This window comes from Vanessa tameamea, chromosome 18, assembly GCF_037043105.1.
Source record: "Vanessa tameamea isolate UH-Manoa-2023 chromosome 18, ilVanTame1 primary haplotype, whole genome shotgun sequence".
Taxonomy (NCBI): domain Eukaryota; kingdom Metazoa; phylum Arthropoda; class Insecta; order Lepidoptera; family Nymphalidae; genus Vanessa; species Vanessa tameamea.
Genome location: NC_087326.1, coordinates 1,721,693 through 1,737,847, shown reverse-complemented (window position 1 = coordinate 1,737,847; position 16,155 = coordinate 1,721,693). Strand labels below are relative to the sequence as shown.

Here is a 16,155-nt window from a genome sequence, read left to right as displayed (position 1 = left end):
TCCGATAGTATTACTTTCTCGAGATAAGTAATTTAGTAGGCCAACTATAGTGTATATTTAAATAAATGAAATTTACCACAACATTTGATTTTTAGAATTAAAACATTTTGTGCGGAATAATGAAAAATTTGAATGTAAAAATGTTGTCAATATTTTTTGTGTTTGATTTATGAATAAACATTATAAATACTCATAACATTAAAAAAACTTTTAGGAGGACGGTGGCATTACAATGAAACTTTTTTGTAGTAATCTTGAGTGTAGCGATTAGAATAAATAACGAATACATTACTTACATTAAAAAACCAATACTATCAAAAAATCACTGGCTATCGATAGTGCAAAACTATCGATACTATCGATAGTAGCAATGGTATCGTTACTATCGATAGTATTGCTAACAGAGAGCTAGCGATACTATCGGTAGTATTGCTCACGGAGAGCTATCGATACTATTGATAGTATTGATCAATACGATACTATCGATAGTACTATCGATATAGTTTTCGAGGTCAACTATCGATAGTCAAACTATCGATAGTTCTGCAACGCTGCTCAGGATTGTATTAATTGCCTTAATTGTATACAATTAAGTAAATATGCACTGTGAAGTGTTTCAAATCGGCTCCTGATTGGTCCACTATGTGTCACTTTTGACTTAGACAAGTAGCTGGATCAATCGACCAATCAAATAGGACGGGTTATCCCGCCGGAATCAATAATAAAATAAATCCCTGCTGCTATTGATAATTTAAGTCATTACTTTTAGTTTACAAAAGTTGGTACCTAAAATTCATCTGTCAGAAGTAAGAATATAATGTCATATATTTGATAATATACCCGCGATATTATAGATACAGCTATCTTGATAAACTTAATTTACTTTATAATTTAGTTAATATCATCATACTACTCATACATTGACACAAAATTCACTTTGCTATATTTTTGTAGTATTACTACAATTTTTATAAAAAAACCGTACATTGCACTTGGGTATTCTATTATTAAGTATCTGTAATTTTTAGAATTTTTGATACACAATTTGGAACAAAAATAATAAAATTAATAACATCATAAACGTGTAGTCAATATAATGTAATTGAAATATCAACTAAAATGATTTTAGAGTTATAAAAAATTATACTATGGAACTTCTTAAATGATGACATAGACAGACTACCATAAAGTGTCTTGTGTATAATAAGTGTTTTTCATTATTTTTTGTTTATAAACAAAAAAAAAGTTAAAAACACAAAATTGATTGTAATTTCTAATAATTGCAGATTATTGACTAACACGATTATATTTAACAATTCATAAAATAATTTCCAATTTTTATTTTAAATACTTAGATCGTATCACAAACAAGCATTTTTAATTGATTTAAATTGTATAATTATTAAACATTATTATGTACCAATATTTTATGAATATGATTTATTGCAGCTATTTGCTAACTTTTTTTTATTATTATAGTTAACTAACCAAAAGGAAAAGTTCAGATTTGAATGAAAATCCTGTTTAGTAAGTTCGGCATTTATAGGCAGAGGCTTAGAAGTCATTCGTGATTATATATTTTAAATATTTATATGAAACAGACTACAATCTCTCATTGGTTTTCAAGATATATACGATAACATTGTTGTCTCATCATTTAATATAGTTTCGTTAATATGATATTATTAACTATACCTACCTAATATTATTTATGTAGCATTTAAACAATGTAAGTTAAAATATTAGTAAAAATAGTTAATTTTTGCACACGTAATATTTTTTTATTTCCTTGGATAAATGCAAATTAATATATTTGTGAACAATATTCTTTAGTAGTTTCATTAGCACCATATGACGATAAGATCTCACTTTTTGTATAATTTTTTCTCTATATTAAAACTTGTCATAAATTAAAATAACTTTAACGAGTAAAGAAAAGACTGCCATATTTATTGACAATAGATATATTGTGGTCCATTATTAATTGCGTTGTTCTATTTCAGTGAACTGATATTATTAATTTAATCAGATAAATTGACATAAAATGATTATACATTGTATATTGAAAAAAAATGATAGTAAACTAATTTGTCAAATTATTTGATAATCTAGATTTTTGGTATTTTCTTTATAAAGCATATCTTATTATTAATTGATAATTTTTCAGTACTTATTTTTCGATTGCAGACATTGTGAATTAAATTATGGTGTTGTTATAAGACTGTACACACTGCTTAATGGTTTATAATAAATTAAATAATGGTTTAAAATAATTAAATACTTTATTTTTTTAAATACCACCGTTAGTTATTTAATTTTTTATATGGTGTCCATTGTTTTAGCTCTTTTAATTTTTAATAGTCGTTTCAGTCTTCACATTTGTAATATGGACCAATACTTATAGAGATAATGCAAGATATTTGAAAAAACAAATGTATAAGTAATAAGATGTAGGGTAAAATGTATTAACACTGAGAATGCTATAATATTTGTGTACATCTCAATATTAAAAAAGTTAAATGATAATTTCATGTGTCAACTTGTGACAACCACCTTGTATAGAATAAAACACATGAGTGTTGGTTATTTCCACTTTGGTCTTTATTTACATATACACAATTGCAAGCTTAGTTTCTACTTTATAATTAAATAAATATTATCAGCAAAATCTTCATTTTGTTTGTTTAAAACACTGTCAAACTTATCCATTAATGATCTGTAAATGCAATATTATTTCAATTTTATGTAAATATTTATACAATTAAATGCTAAAAAGGAAATGTTTTTACAATTATTAAGTATATACTGTATAAAAAATTATACTGATGTATATTTTATCTGATTTTGATAAACAAAATATCTGACCTTTAAAAATATTTTAATTCAATCTATGGCACATTAAAATGAAAATTTTTTAACTTAGTAACAGGTAAATGTAGTTTAGAATGACCTCTGTTTCTTAAAAAAACAATGCTATTATAGTGAAGGTCTCACAATACATGACAGAACCTTCAAAAATATTGCCATTGTGTACATTGATTTTATTGATAAATACTACTTTTCACAATTGTCTACTATGTACATCTTTAATGCAATATTGCAGTTATTAAAGGTAATTATAGGAAACGTGAATACCAAATGACCTTTGGATGCAATTTAGTTTTCTTAGGAATATCAGCTAATGCCTTTTATGATTGTTCTTAGCAGAATTCAAGAATTATAAATGTGTGATTGGCCTACTTATGTGTTAAACAATTGAATTAGCTTTCCACTTTAGGTAAGTTGTTGTAAAGATTTTTAACATCTTTAAACACTTCTTCTGGAGCCACTTCAGCGTTGATCCTACGTACAAGCCCCTGTTTATCATAATAATTGATTATAGGCATGGTATCATTGATATAAGTATTAAATCTTTTCTTGAGACTCTCCATGTTATCGTCCGAGCGACCGCTGCCAGCTGCACCTCGTTTCAAGCACCGTTCTGTACAGATATCTCGAGAACACTCAAAGAATAATACAAACAATAATTTAGTTTTATCAGACATGACACGTTCCCAGCCTTCTAAGTTATCTTTATTGCGAGGAAAACCGTCGATCAGGAATCGTGTCTGTCCAGAATTTTGAATAGCTTTATGTATGAGCGAACATGTAACTTCGACGGGAACGATTTCCCCATTCCGAATCTTTTCCTCGATCATTTCACCATACTCAGAGCCTGGTCTTTGACGCTCCTCACGTAATAAATCCCCCGCAGAAAGGTGTACAAATCCAAATTCCTTAGAAATAAGCGAGCACTGTGTTCCTTTACCGGCACCGGGAGCACCAAGTACGAATACCACTTCAGGCAACATTTTTGTAATATAACTGGAAAACTGACGGATACACCTATACCACATGAAACAGTGAAGCTAAATGAATTTAATTTAAATGGTTTTAAAAAACATGCGCACAATTGCGACCTTGAGTATTTCGATTTTGACGAATGTATCATGTATATCGTATGACAGAACTAGTGATGTTAAATGAACTATTTCAGCGAATAATCTTTTGTCGATCTTAGTCGAGTGACTATATCACTATCGACTAATCACTTAGTGCTGACTACATAATTATGTTATCTTATACTCTAATGCAAAACTTATATTGGTACCAACATAGTACTTAATACTACTTACCTAGAAATTACACTAGTCTTCTAATATGAAGGAAAAAAACACCTTCAGCTTGAGCTTAAAATCGGCAGTTTTGTATTTAAACGCAATCACTAATATGCATATTATAGTACTTTAAGATTAAATATATGTAATCGGAATGTAGTCCTTTATGTGGTACAGAATGTACTATAGAGCTGATAAATCGGCTTCTGATACGATTGATTGAAAGAAGAAAATCACTTTTCCAAAATAGTTTATTTTTTTAAGCAAGTAAATAGCTGAGAAGTAATTTAGTTTTATAAATCAAAAATTGCAATGCCTACCGAGTGGTCGACTTACATAATGTAATAAAGCAAAGAATAAACTAACAGTAAGTGAGAGTGATCTAATAGAATATAGGTAAGTGGTACTAGTTTTTTAAGAATCACTTTATATTTGAAATATAGGTAATACCTTCGTTTATTTTGTTTCAAAATGCGAGGGCTAATTTAAAATTGTCAGCTAAATTTTCCTATTTATCGTTGAAAAAGGATAAATTTTATGTATTTTTATGATAGGTTGGCTCTTCGTCATGATATGAAAATTACAATAATATTTCTTCTTTACGTTCTATAATTATGGTTGTATAAACTTATAACCTACTATTTATCGTGAGATATTGAACCAGAATGTACAACAGTGTTGCATATGGATAGTTAAGGTGTTAGCGATAGTATCGATAGGCTATCGATAGTATTGTCACGGGTCAATACTATCGATAGTTTTGTGCTATCGATAGCCAGTTATTTTTGATAGTATTACTTTCTCAAAACAAATTATTTAGTAAGCCAGGTAACGACAATCTAGAAGAGTAAACTATACTTAATTACAAACAACCGTCGAAGTCCAAAGACGCGATAAAAAAAAAAACAAGAAAACCATTAACGAGAACTTTGACTTCGTCATTACCCTTTTCTCAAAATTATTTCACTGACTATCGACAATCCAAAACTATCGATACTATCAATAGTATCGCTGCTACCAAAAGTATTGCTTACTATCGATAGCGCTCCGTGAGCAATACTATTGATAACGGCGATACTATCGATAGTTTTGCAACAGTAACATATACATAATAGTTTAATGTTATTTAATTATGTATAGCAATTAGTTTTATTAATCTTATTCTTAAGCATGGCATCATAGGCTCAACTTTGGTTTGGTTCCGATGTTGAGTCTGTTTTAATTACATAAAATAACTGTCCGTCTTATTCAGTGGTGATTTGCTTTGAAATATATTTATAACATACTTAATTTTAATATAATTTGAGACAATCACTTTATGAAGTATTTTAGACACTTATAAACCAGCAAAACTTAAGTTAGGTGACATATTTGTAATGCTGAAAGTGTAAGTCTATGAAAATCGCGATTACGTCCATACAAACTTACTTTTAATTGCATTTTTTAAAAGTAGTTTGAATGAGACAAAAATATTATTATTAACCAACAGGAGGACACAATATGTATATGACGGTATTTTTCTTCTTTCAATTAACGGAATAGATCAATCGCATTTCTGTGAATATCTGAAATGAGAGGAGTTACTAACAGACTAACTAGAAGGTACATGCTTGTTAAATGTTTTAAGCCGCTAATGCAGATTAAAAAGCATTAAATCGCGCTTTTTTATCTGTAGTAGGTATTTTTTGCTTTCTAGGCACGTATATATAGCTACATTTAATTCATCATTGAGACTGTAATTGAACTGGTTGAAGACTTACTGCCTTGCCAGTTCTTCAAGGTAGAATCTTACTTTTAACCAGGCGATTCAAGTGATTTTATGAGCTTACTTGTGTAAAGAATATTTTTGTTAGTTTATATTCAGTGGTTATCTGAATTGTTTTTTTTTAGAAATTTAACTCAATCAGTTTCAATAAAGTATTAACATAAATATAGTGCTAACTTTTTATTTAAAATAAAACAATGTACATGGTTATATGATTATTTTATTTACAAAATGATTTTATTCAAAGAAATGTTATATGTGTATTGTAATATTACATAATTTTATTTCACCAGCTATATGTACCTGTAAAGTAAAATAAAAAGATATAGTATTCGTTTATTGCAACTTCGCCGAAACAATTCTTTAATTTACTATCAGAATATTAAAAAAAGTTAACCTCAAAAAAATTCAGAACAGGTCTGTGATAAGATCATCATTTAATGTTTCTTTAAATTACTTTATTAAAAAGCTTTTTATTATTTATTTAAATACTTAAATAGTAAAAGCCTTACCTATTATCGCAATTTGAAATGATGTGAACTGGTGGTGTTGTTTCTGTAATGAAAATAACTTTATAATTTCGCTTAAAGTATCATATAACAAGTTATTATTTCTAATTAGTAATCTCAGGCCTGTTGAGCTTGTAAGTCCATCAGTGGCATCTGGTACAGGTTTTTATCATCATGGTAGTTTCTTTAAAGAAATTCATTTGTATATAAGAAGTCAGCGAAAACATATTTCTGTTGATTTTATTTAGAGCATATCAGTGGGCTAATGAAAGTCAGCAATATTTAGGACTCGTAGACATGTTATGAACTTAAACTGGCGAGGGGCTCAAGTAACCGTTGAAATGATTCACTCCACCCTGCCAGCTGCATCATCAGATGATTTAAAGTTATAGACAACAGGAAATATATGGTAGTTGACAAATACTTCTACTTACATCTTAAGATGGGCTGGCCCCCTACTGGGCTGGGCTTGTACGGAAAATGCAAAGGCTTCTGTAAAAAAAAAAAGTGTGAGTTAATTTTGATTTTTATAGTTTGAATTTGAAACTTTTAAATATAAAATCAGGCCTGTTGAGCTTGTAAACCAGCAGAGTAAGTATGGTACGGTTTTATCATCATTATATTTATTTATTATTAAAACAAGAATTACTTCAACCTATGAAGAACTGATGTCAGTTATATACAAGTCAAAGTGCTATTAGTGAAGTGAAATTTTTGCGCGAATTTTCTCTCTCTCTATGTGTATATATACTTATTTCTTTTTATTAGTTTTAAAATAAAACGTTCCAAACAGAGTAATGTAATCGCCAGGGGCGAACAAATTTTACTATTTGTTTTAAATTCTTATTAAATATTTATAAGACATTAAAGAAAATATTTACCTTTCAATGCATGATCTAAAGCAGCGAGTAGCTTTACCTGTAAAAATAAAAATATTGTTTCACTTATTTTCATTTACTTAAAGTAATAAGGTCATAGAAAACTTTATTCAGGTTTAAATAAATATTTTGTCCTCAATCTAATTCAGAACAGGTCTGTGATATACTCATCATTAAAATATCAATATATTTTAAGTACATAAATTAATACTGAAAATTAATTTGACTTTGTTGTTATTATTAAGTAGTTTAATATATATGCTTTTACCAATAATTAGTAGTAATTATAATGAAAACTTATAATTTAAGAATGCTTACCTCAAAAACTAGTTTAAATTACCTGTAACCAAACAGATACATATATTACCAGATAGTTAAATGTATGAAGAGTAATGTAAAGCCAAGAAAAATAAAAGCTATTGATTGAAATCACAATAAAAACTTACCACTTAAATTAAAATAATTGTCCTAATAATACAAATAAAAACTACATTTTTTATAATAGAAAAATTATAATTTAAAAATTAATTACAGTATAATTAAAGAATCCAGGTTCCCGACTTCGTTAATGATAACAGGTCTTAAGAGCCGGGATTTATAATATTTTATTATATGATACAGCCAAGTATCACAAATGGTACGATATTAACAATGCGTCTCATTGATTAATTATTTTATTGAAATTCCTTCAGCTTCTGCTTTTAACAAACTTATTGAGGCGAAAACATGTTCGATGGTTAACCAAAATGATGATCAGATGTTGCGTGAGGCGCGCTTATTAATGTTACATATATTACAGTATTGATTGCATTAGCTACGGCGTTTACAATTTGTCCAAGTATTGAGTTAGGTCTGGGAGACCGTCCTTAAGTCCTTTCCTTTTTCTCGTTTCCTGAAAACAAAATAAATTGTTAATAATAATGTACTAAAAATCAAGACTTATCGAATTTCGTTATACATTTTCATAATTTAAATATATTTTTTCGTAATCGGAACGAGTTAGTATTAAATTAATAAATGTATCGCGTGTGCCGTGGCATGCAGTCCCGGGACATAAGGATAGCGGTCCTGTGCAGCGCGAGGCGAGCGAGTCGATCTGCTTCCGCACGCGCCGCCGTCGTCACCGCGCGCGGGCCGCGGGGCGACGCGCGCGCTACGACGTGGCACGGGGTGCGGAAGGGAATGTTACTTAATATTGTATATATTAGAATTATTTATTGCCATTGCATAAAAACTAATTGATAGATTTAATAAATATTTTTATCGTCTAAATTTAAATCACATTAATTTTAAATTGTTTATTCACCTGGACTACATTATAGGGCTTGGTGCCCGCCTCGCACGGGTCACCTGGCAGGATCTGCCAGTGGTCGAACACGCACTGTGGGAAAGCTTGTCCGCCGGTGTTGGAACGTAAGTCAGCAGTGAAACCGAAAGATTCGTTGACAGGCAGATAAGCCTTCACAACGAACATGGGTGTGCCGGCTACTTGCGACTCTTCGAATACGTGACCACGCCGTCTGTTGAGTACACCGTAGATACCTCCCACGGCTACTTCAGGGCACTGTACATATAATTCATGAATGACCAAAACTTGTTTAAAAAATAAAATTGAACTTCTTTATACATAATATATGCAGGATTTAAGCATGCATTCTGAACAAAATCAACCCATAGGAGAGTAATAAATAAATTCAACAAATCATATATTTAAATATAAAATAAAATAAATTATATAATAATAATATGGCTATGGATATGGGCAGGCGGAGCGCTTAGCCTTCGAGTCATCCTTGATATATATATATTTTTTATGGATTTTCCAATTGCAGGTAGTGTTATAATTTTGTAAAAAATGTTAGTTCGCGTATTCAGGTAGGGATTGAAATTTGAAGGTCGAAACCTAATCTGAAAAAGGAACTGTTGCTCTGCCACGTTTCGGAATAGCAGTCTGGCGAAAATGCCAGCCTGCCTAGGATAACACGTGGGATGAGGGACATACGTCAAAGTAACATAATATTTAATAAAGTAGCTACAATACATTTTATCATAGAACAGGAAGGTCGTATCACTGTCAAATTATATAATTAGTTCAATGTAGTAAGATGTCACATAAAATTAATTTACCTGAATCTCACACAAGTAGACAGGCTCCATAAGGCGGGGCGCCGCGGTCAGCAGACACGCATACAGACATCTTCTCGTCGTTGGAATGATCTGACCACCACCTCTGCATAAACAACGTCAAATTTTAAAAATGATCAAATACACTTATATTTTACTTTATTCTTTCAAACGAACCTGTGGATAGCGTCCGTGTGCAGGGTAACATCATAGATGTTAAACCGTACTCCTCTCAAATTCTCCTCAGCCATGACTCCTTCCTTGGCAGCCCATTGGAAACCGGCGACGACGGAATCCTTGATTTCATTGAGGTATTGCACTCCCTTGGAGCAGTCCACCAGGATGTTGGGACCAGTACCCTCAGGACCGAAGCACCAGATCTTACGGGCTTCAGTTATATCATACTCGAATTTGTCGCAGAGATAACGTGCACGAGTCTTGAAGTCGTCACGTGGGTTTACCTTGCCCTGATTTAGTAACATAACTTTATTAGCGTATAGTTTACAGATAATCGGCATTATTGCAATACGACACAGCACAGAATTGGAAGAGATGTAGATGAAAATAAAATAGAAAGTTTTTGTTTGTATACTAAAATAGCAAAAAAACAAATAGCATTAGTATACTACTTTGTTCCATTATTATTATTAATGTATGTATTTACAAATTGAAAACTCAATATTTCTATAGAAAATTTCCCATATCTAAGATTGATTATACCTCATCAATGTCCTCTGGAAGACCGTCGGGCATGGGCGCGGCCCTCATGAACAGACGATTGTGCTTGTTGGGCGACTTCGACAAACACATTTGGTCAGATTCTTCACTAACAGTTTCACGGTAAGACACAACAGGGTCAGACTTCTTGATAGGAATGCAAGCATGGTCTTCTTCCAAATCCTATGAATGGATAATATATTCTTGGTTAATTATTATATTTTATTTCAAGTAAAAGACACTAAGAAAAGTACAACTATATTAAAACCTATAAATAGATAAAATATACTAAAAAATAAACTATCGATAATTATATATTTATAGGTAATTTATTTAAGAATAATTATTTGATATATTTTTATGTAATACAATGCTTTAATAACCTTAAGACAGATCTCAAGATGCAACTCTCCAGCACCAGCAACAATGTGCTCGCCAGACTCTTCGTTAATGCACTGCACCATGGGGTCAGACTTAGCAAGACGCTTAAGACCTTCCACGAGCTTAGGTAAGTCAGCAGGGTTCTTAGGCTCGACGGCTACACGTACGACAGGCGACACACTGAACTTCATGACCTGATAATAATATTTTTTTTATTAGAATTATACTTTGTAAGTTACATAAAATTTCAATAAATTAATATTCATGTATTATAAACAATTATTAAAAAAAAATCATACCTTCATGTTATGTGCATTCTTAAAAGTGGTGATTGTACCAGTCTTGACAAGGAACTGGTCAACACCAACTAAACCACAGATGTTACCAGAGGGTACATCTTCAATGGCCTCCACATAACGACCCATCATGAGGATTGTACGCTGGATGGTCTTTTCATACAGATCCTGGGGAAAGAAAAATACTCATATACTAATATTTTAGACATTATTTTAAATTATGTATAAAATGTAAGAAATTAGTATAATAAAATTAATAAATGTATCGCGTGTGCCGTGGCATGCAGTCCCGGGACATAAGGATAGCGGTCCTGTGCAGCGCGAGGCGAGCGAGTCGATCTGCTTCCGCACGCGCCGCCGTCGTCACCGCGCGCGGGCCGCGAGGCGACGCGCGCGCTACGACGTGGCACGGGGTGCGGAAGGGAATGTAAAACCTTTTGTAAGCATACCTCTCTCTTGCCAGGAGTGAAGTTCGGTCCCATAATACGGGCCTTCTGACCAGTGACAACCTTTCCGGAGAAGACGCGACCGAACGCGTAGAAACGTCCCTTGTCAGAGGTTGGCACCATTTTGCTGACGTACATCATAAGTGGGGCTTCAGGGTCGCAGGTCTGTTAAGAATTTATGGATTAATATTAAATTTTGTACATATTATACAAATCAACATTCTTCTTCAGTTTTAAAGCATTGATATAATATATACCTTGATACCAATAGCGGCTTCGTCATCATGGGGTCCTTCGTACAACATTTCCATACGGTACTTCTGGGCAACTACAGGTGATGGCAGATGGATGGCAATCATCTGAAGCAGGGCTTCTCCAGCAGGCAACCAAGTACGCATAACGACCTATAAAATAGTAAAAGGATTAATAAAAATGAATACTAGACTTTATACCACTGTAATTATTTTAACATTTTTTTTAAATTATATCTTCCATTTATGGGGTTGCAAGTCACATGACTTATAACCAATTCCGGAAAGACTAAAATAAGTACTTTCAGTCCTCTTTGACACCCAGAAGCTTATTTAAATAAGTAACTGGCAACACTTGGGACTAATTTTTGACTTTGATAAGAGTAATTTAAAAATTATGTGATAGTGTGTGCAGATAGCTGCATGGAAATCTCACCTTAAGTAAGGCCTTGCCGTCCTTATCGGCATCTTCGTGTTTGAGGGTGACACCTATCTTCTTAAGGAGACTCTCAATTTCCTCCTTGCGGAAATTCATGATAGCACTGAACACCTTGTAAATAGGGTCCAGGACATACATGCAGAAGGATCGCTTGTTGTCGTTGTCTCGCTGCTTCGCCCACTTCTTGGTGTTAGCGTTGAAGAAGTTTTCACCCCATAGCCTAGTCAAAATATTTTCTATATATAGGAGTAGTCAACAACACTTCATGATAAATTTTTGGCAGAGTAATGCGATATAATTTGTATCTCAGTGAATACTATAAAACAATCACAATAAATGTCTTAACTACTCGTGAGACTACACTTTTCGTCCTTGTCTGCCACCGGAGTATAGAATTTAAAACCTTTACCCAGTATCAATGGGACGTATAATTTATCTTAAGTATTACAATAACTTTCAATAAGCTTCATGTTTCGTGCATAATAATGCTTATGGATATGTACTTTCCAAAGAAGCCACAAAACATTTAATATATCATAAAAGTGTAAACATAAAAAAGATATTAATTAATTAAGTCAGGTTTAATTAGTCGTACACATTTGTTACAGCATTGTTGGCATAGTTGTAACACTGTGTTTGATGTATAGAGTGCAAGAAAATGAAAATAATAATTTAGAAACAAAAGAATTCTACTAGTCAGTATAAGTAGTAGCTGGATTGTTTAATTATTTTGTTTAGTTCAAATTAAGGTAGGAGAAAGTTCGCTACGAATAATTGCACTAAAACTACATAAAATATACAGTACAAAAATGCTCAAGTTTTACACATTCTGTTTAATTTTGATTGTTTTTAAATTACTTCAATACTATTATAACTAACGTCCATATCCAGACTAACCTGTTCATAAGCTTGACAAGGTCGATCTTGAACTTGTCAGCGTACATTTCGGCGAACTGTTTCAAGGTAAAAGCCCATCCATGGAGACCGGAACCGAAACCTACGGAACCCTTGCTGGGGTCGACGCGAACCTCACCTGATCAAGATAATATTATAACAATTAAGTTTACTATCTAATATCATCTAAACTTAAAGAAAATATTTAAAGTATATGCAAATCTAGTTTGATGAGTTAGGAAAACAACAGGACTTCTAGTAATGACATGGCAAGATGTACTTTCTTTTAATTCATTCATTTTTAATCAATCATACATAATGTATAGTAAATCATAACTATATCTTAATCAACAAAATATCCAGTATATGATATACTATCCGGATCTGTATACCAAAGAATAACACTGTACATGAACTAATTTATTTCAAGTCATATTTATATTCTGCATTAAAAGAAATACATATAAAATTGTAAGCATGTCTCCTCCCAGTGTTATATAAAAAGAAACAACATTTATGTTTGGCACGTAACATGAAAAATTGCATGTTGCTGCATTATTATGCAACAAAAAAATATCATGAGTCATTTCAATGTTTATTTTATATTTTTATATAGTATAGTTGAGTTTTATTTAAAATTAAAGCTATCATTTTAAAAAAGTAATTGTCACTATGATGTATGAATAGTAATAAATATACAAGCTTATTGCAAGAGGACTTCACAATTAAAGCCTAATGCATTAACTGACTTGTCTAATTTAATATTATTATTATCTGTATTGTAAAATCTGTGTAACAGAAGTACGAAATAATAATTATTAGTATGACAATAAATGTTCAAATGTTAATCTAGTAATTCAGTGGATTAGTATAATTGGTTTGCTGTCAACCTTTACGTTGATTACACAAAACACAATACAGATGTGTGACAATGACTGCTAACAATCTTAAACATGTTGGCAGCTTCATCTGCTGTTATCAGTTGATTGAATACAGTGAGATTATATTACACACACAAGTTATTTACAATCAAGAAAAATAGATGAATGTTAAGTCATTTCATATTTTGCTACATGCATTTAAGCTGTGATAAAAAAAGTATTTATCCATTTATCAGCAAATTTGAAAATAATAATGATGATAAGAAAATAACACAATAGTCATAACCTTTACAATTTTAAATTAGTATAATTTTTTTAAATTGATTGGCTAGTGTTTTATATTAGTATCTATTGAGTTGATATTTAGTAGGTAGTTATCACATAGAAGCTCTAACCAAATAATTTGTTGCAGAATATTTTTGTTGCAACATATTTTGCAATCTACCTGTACAAAAACTTGCAGTTAAAATGTGTACAAAATAAACCTTATGCAGACTGCTGACTAATCATTATTTCACCTAGGTCCTGAGTGCTGAATTTATGCCTCTTCCTTTTTCACAATCAATTATAACATACAAAAGATTACTCACCCATGGGACCACTGTCGTCTGAGTAAGTGGCAATGATGACGTTGACATTTTCAACAATACGCTGGAAGGTTTGGTAAAGCTCTTCAGACTCTAATTGTAGCTCAAGAAGAGCACGGTCCATCTTGTTCATGAACAGAATAGGCTTGATGCGCTCAGCAATAGCTTGACGCAGCACCGTCTCAGTTTGTACACATACACCTATGACCAAAATGTTCAAATTAAAACATGTAGTTTAATGGGATTTATGATAACTATGTAAATAAATATAGAAGACATGATATTTACAGTAGACTTTCAAAAAGGTCCATAGCCCTAAGTTAGTATGTATAATTGATTTTAGCATGTTATTTTATGATTTTTCTTCTTACCCGACACACAATCCACCACAACGAGAGCTCCATCTGTGACACGGAGAGCAGCTGTCACTTCAGAGGAGAAGTCAACGTGCCCAGGTGAGTCAATAAGGTTGATCAAGAAACCCTTTTCACTCTTCTCACGCTGGTCAGGGTTTGTGATGAATACCAAATCCTTCTCCTCGAGCTCGAAGTACATGGAAATGGCACTGACAAAGATGACATATGATTAACTTTTGTTTCAAACAATTATTATAAATTATAAAGTTCACAAGGAACTCAGATGGCCGTTCTATGAATCTTCAAAAAAATTCGGTTTTTAATGGTAAGAACATTCATCATTGTAAGGATAATTTGTTAGTTTAGTTATAATAATTTAGTTAAGATCTCTATCTTCAGTTCGGAGGTTAATAAACTTTCAACATGAATAGCTTAAAATCAACTCAAGGTTACATTTAACATATCTGCATAGTCACCAACTGCATGTGCAAGTACAGCCATATTGAAAGGTCGATATTGAAGACAAAAAGGTCACGAAAAAAAAAATTTATACTCACGTGGATTTGATGGTAATACATCTGTCTTGCTCGTCTTTTCGGGTGTCTGTAAAACGCGTTTCACCGGCTCTCGCACCGGCAATGATACCGGCTTTGGAGACGAGCGAGTCCGTGAGTGTGGACTTGCCGTGGTCGACGTGGGCGATGACGGACATGTTGCGGATATTCCGCTTCTTGTCCATCATCCCTCTGATTTCGTCTACGGTAAAATTCACCTGGGCAAACGGAAAAATCACTTAACATCTTGCAAACAGTTGAAAAAGAGAAAAACAGATGGCAATCTGTCCTGTCATACGCACGTTTCATTTTGGCAAAAGGAAATTAAATAAACTCATAAATTGAATACTATTAACGTTTACTAAAGTTTCAAATTATTTCACAACACTTCACAGCACCAGTATGAAAACGTCAGCCGATCACAAAGGAGACTAAAAGAAAACCTAAGTTTTTATTACTTCGTCAACACGAAATTCGAAAAATATTAACGCAGAATAATAGTAGACATACTATGAATCACTTTTCTGAACACTAATATTGAATAATATACTCACCATATTTGATGGTTTATGATTTTTCTTTCAATAAAATAGACCACCATACGCCAGCAATGGCGTACGCGTTAAAAAGGACCCTTTTTCAACTTCGTGGGCCGGATGTACCTGCCACCCGTCAGATGTTGTTAAACCAAAGACAAAGTACAATATATGTTGCCAGTATTTTTACAGTTACTTCAGAAAAATAGTTTATTATTATTATTCATTGACTTTCAATTTATACGTGAAGATGATTTTTGTAATCTATTTTTAAAGAAAACATTAATAATTTTTTATTTCTCAATGGTCTTATTAAAATAGTTATCAATAACCCCCGATTTGTCTTTAGAAATTATTGATAATATCCTTACTTAAATAGTTAAT

The 16,155-nt window shown here is 32.0% G+C and overlaps 2 protein-coding genes and 1 long non-coding RNA gene across 3 annotated transcripts; all 3 read right to left on the bottom strand.

Annotated features, from left to right (window-relative positions):
* Nucleotides 1-2,577: 2,577 nt before the first annotated feature.
* LOC113401001 (UMP-CMP kinase) lies at nt 2,578-3,997 on the bottom strand. Its single transcript, XM_026640703.2, has one exon. The coding sequence runs from the start codon at nt 3,894-3,896 to the stop codon at nt 3,261-3,263; it is 636 nt and encodes a 211-aa protein (XP_026496488.2). The 5' UTR covers nt 3,897-3,997; the 3' UTR covers nt 2,578-3,260.
* Nucleotides 3,998-6,126: 2,129 nt separating this feature from the next.
* Nucleotides 6,127-7,485, bottom strand: LOC135193768 (uncharacterized). The gene is made up of 4 exons (XR_010309416.1): nt 7,313-7,485; nt 6,866-6,923; nt 6,435-6,477; nt 6,127-6,225 (listed from the first exon to the last, which is right to left on the bottom strand). It is a non-coding gene; the product is annotated as an uncharacterized LOC135193768 (long non-coding RNA).
* A 482-nt stretch (nt 7,486-7,967) lies between these two features.
* On the bottom strand, nt 7,968-15,943 carry LOC113401021 (translation elongation factor 2). Its single transcript, XM_026640726.2, has 15 exons — nt 15,790-15,943; nt 15,239-15,453; nt 14,697-14,890; nt 14,329-14,526; nt 12,861-12,996; nt 11,961-12,183; nt 11,531-11,677; nt 11,277-11,438; nt 10,831-10,995; nt 10,534-10,725; nt 10,154-10,333; nt 9,611-9,900; nt 9,437-9,539; nt 8,616-8,873; nt 7,968-8,201 (listed from the first exon to the last, which is right to left on the bottom strand). The coding sequence occupies exons 1-15, from the start codon at nt 15,790-15,792 to the stop codon at nt 8,133-8,135; spliced, it is 2,535 nt and encodes an 844-aa protein (XP_026496511.1). The 5' UTR covers nt 15,793-15,943; the 3' UTR covers nt 7,968-8,132.
* Between the last annotated feature and the right edge of the window lie 212 nt (nt 15,944-16,155).

What these genes read in the sequence shown, in the direction of transcription:
- LOC113401001 (XM_026640703.2), bottom strand. Translation starts at nt 3,896, where the DNA reads ATGTGGTATAGGTGTATCCGTCAGTTTTCCAGTTATATTACAAAAATG.
- LOC113401021 (XM_026640726.2), bottom strand. An exon ending in TGTATTACCATCAAATCCAC is followed by an intron (nt 14,891 to 15,238) that starts GTGAGTATAAAT and finishes CATCTTTGTCAG; the next exon opens with TGCCATTTCCATGTACTTCG. An exon ending in AGCCCTATAATGTAGTCCAG is followed by an intron (nt 8,202 to 8,615) that starts GTGAATAAACAA and finishes TTTTGTTTTCAG; the next exon opens with GAAACGAGAAAAAGGAAAGG.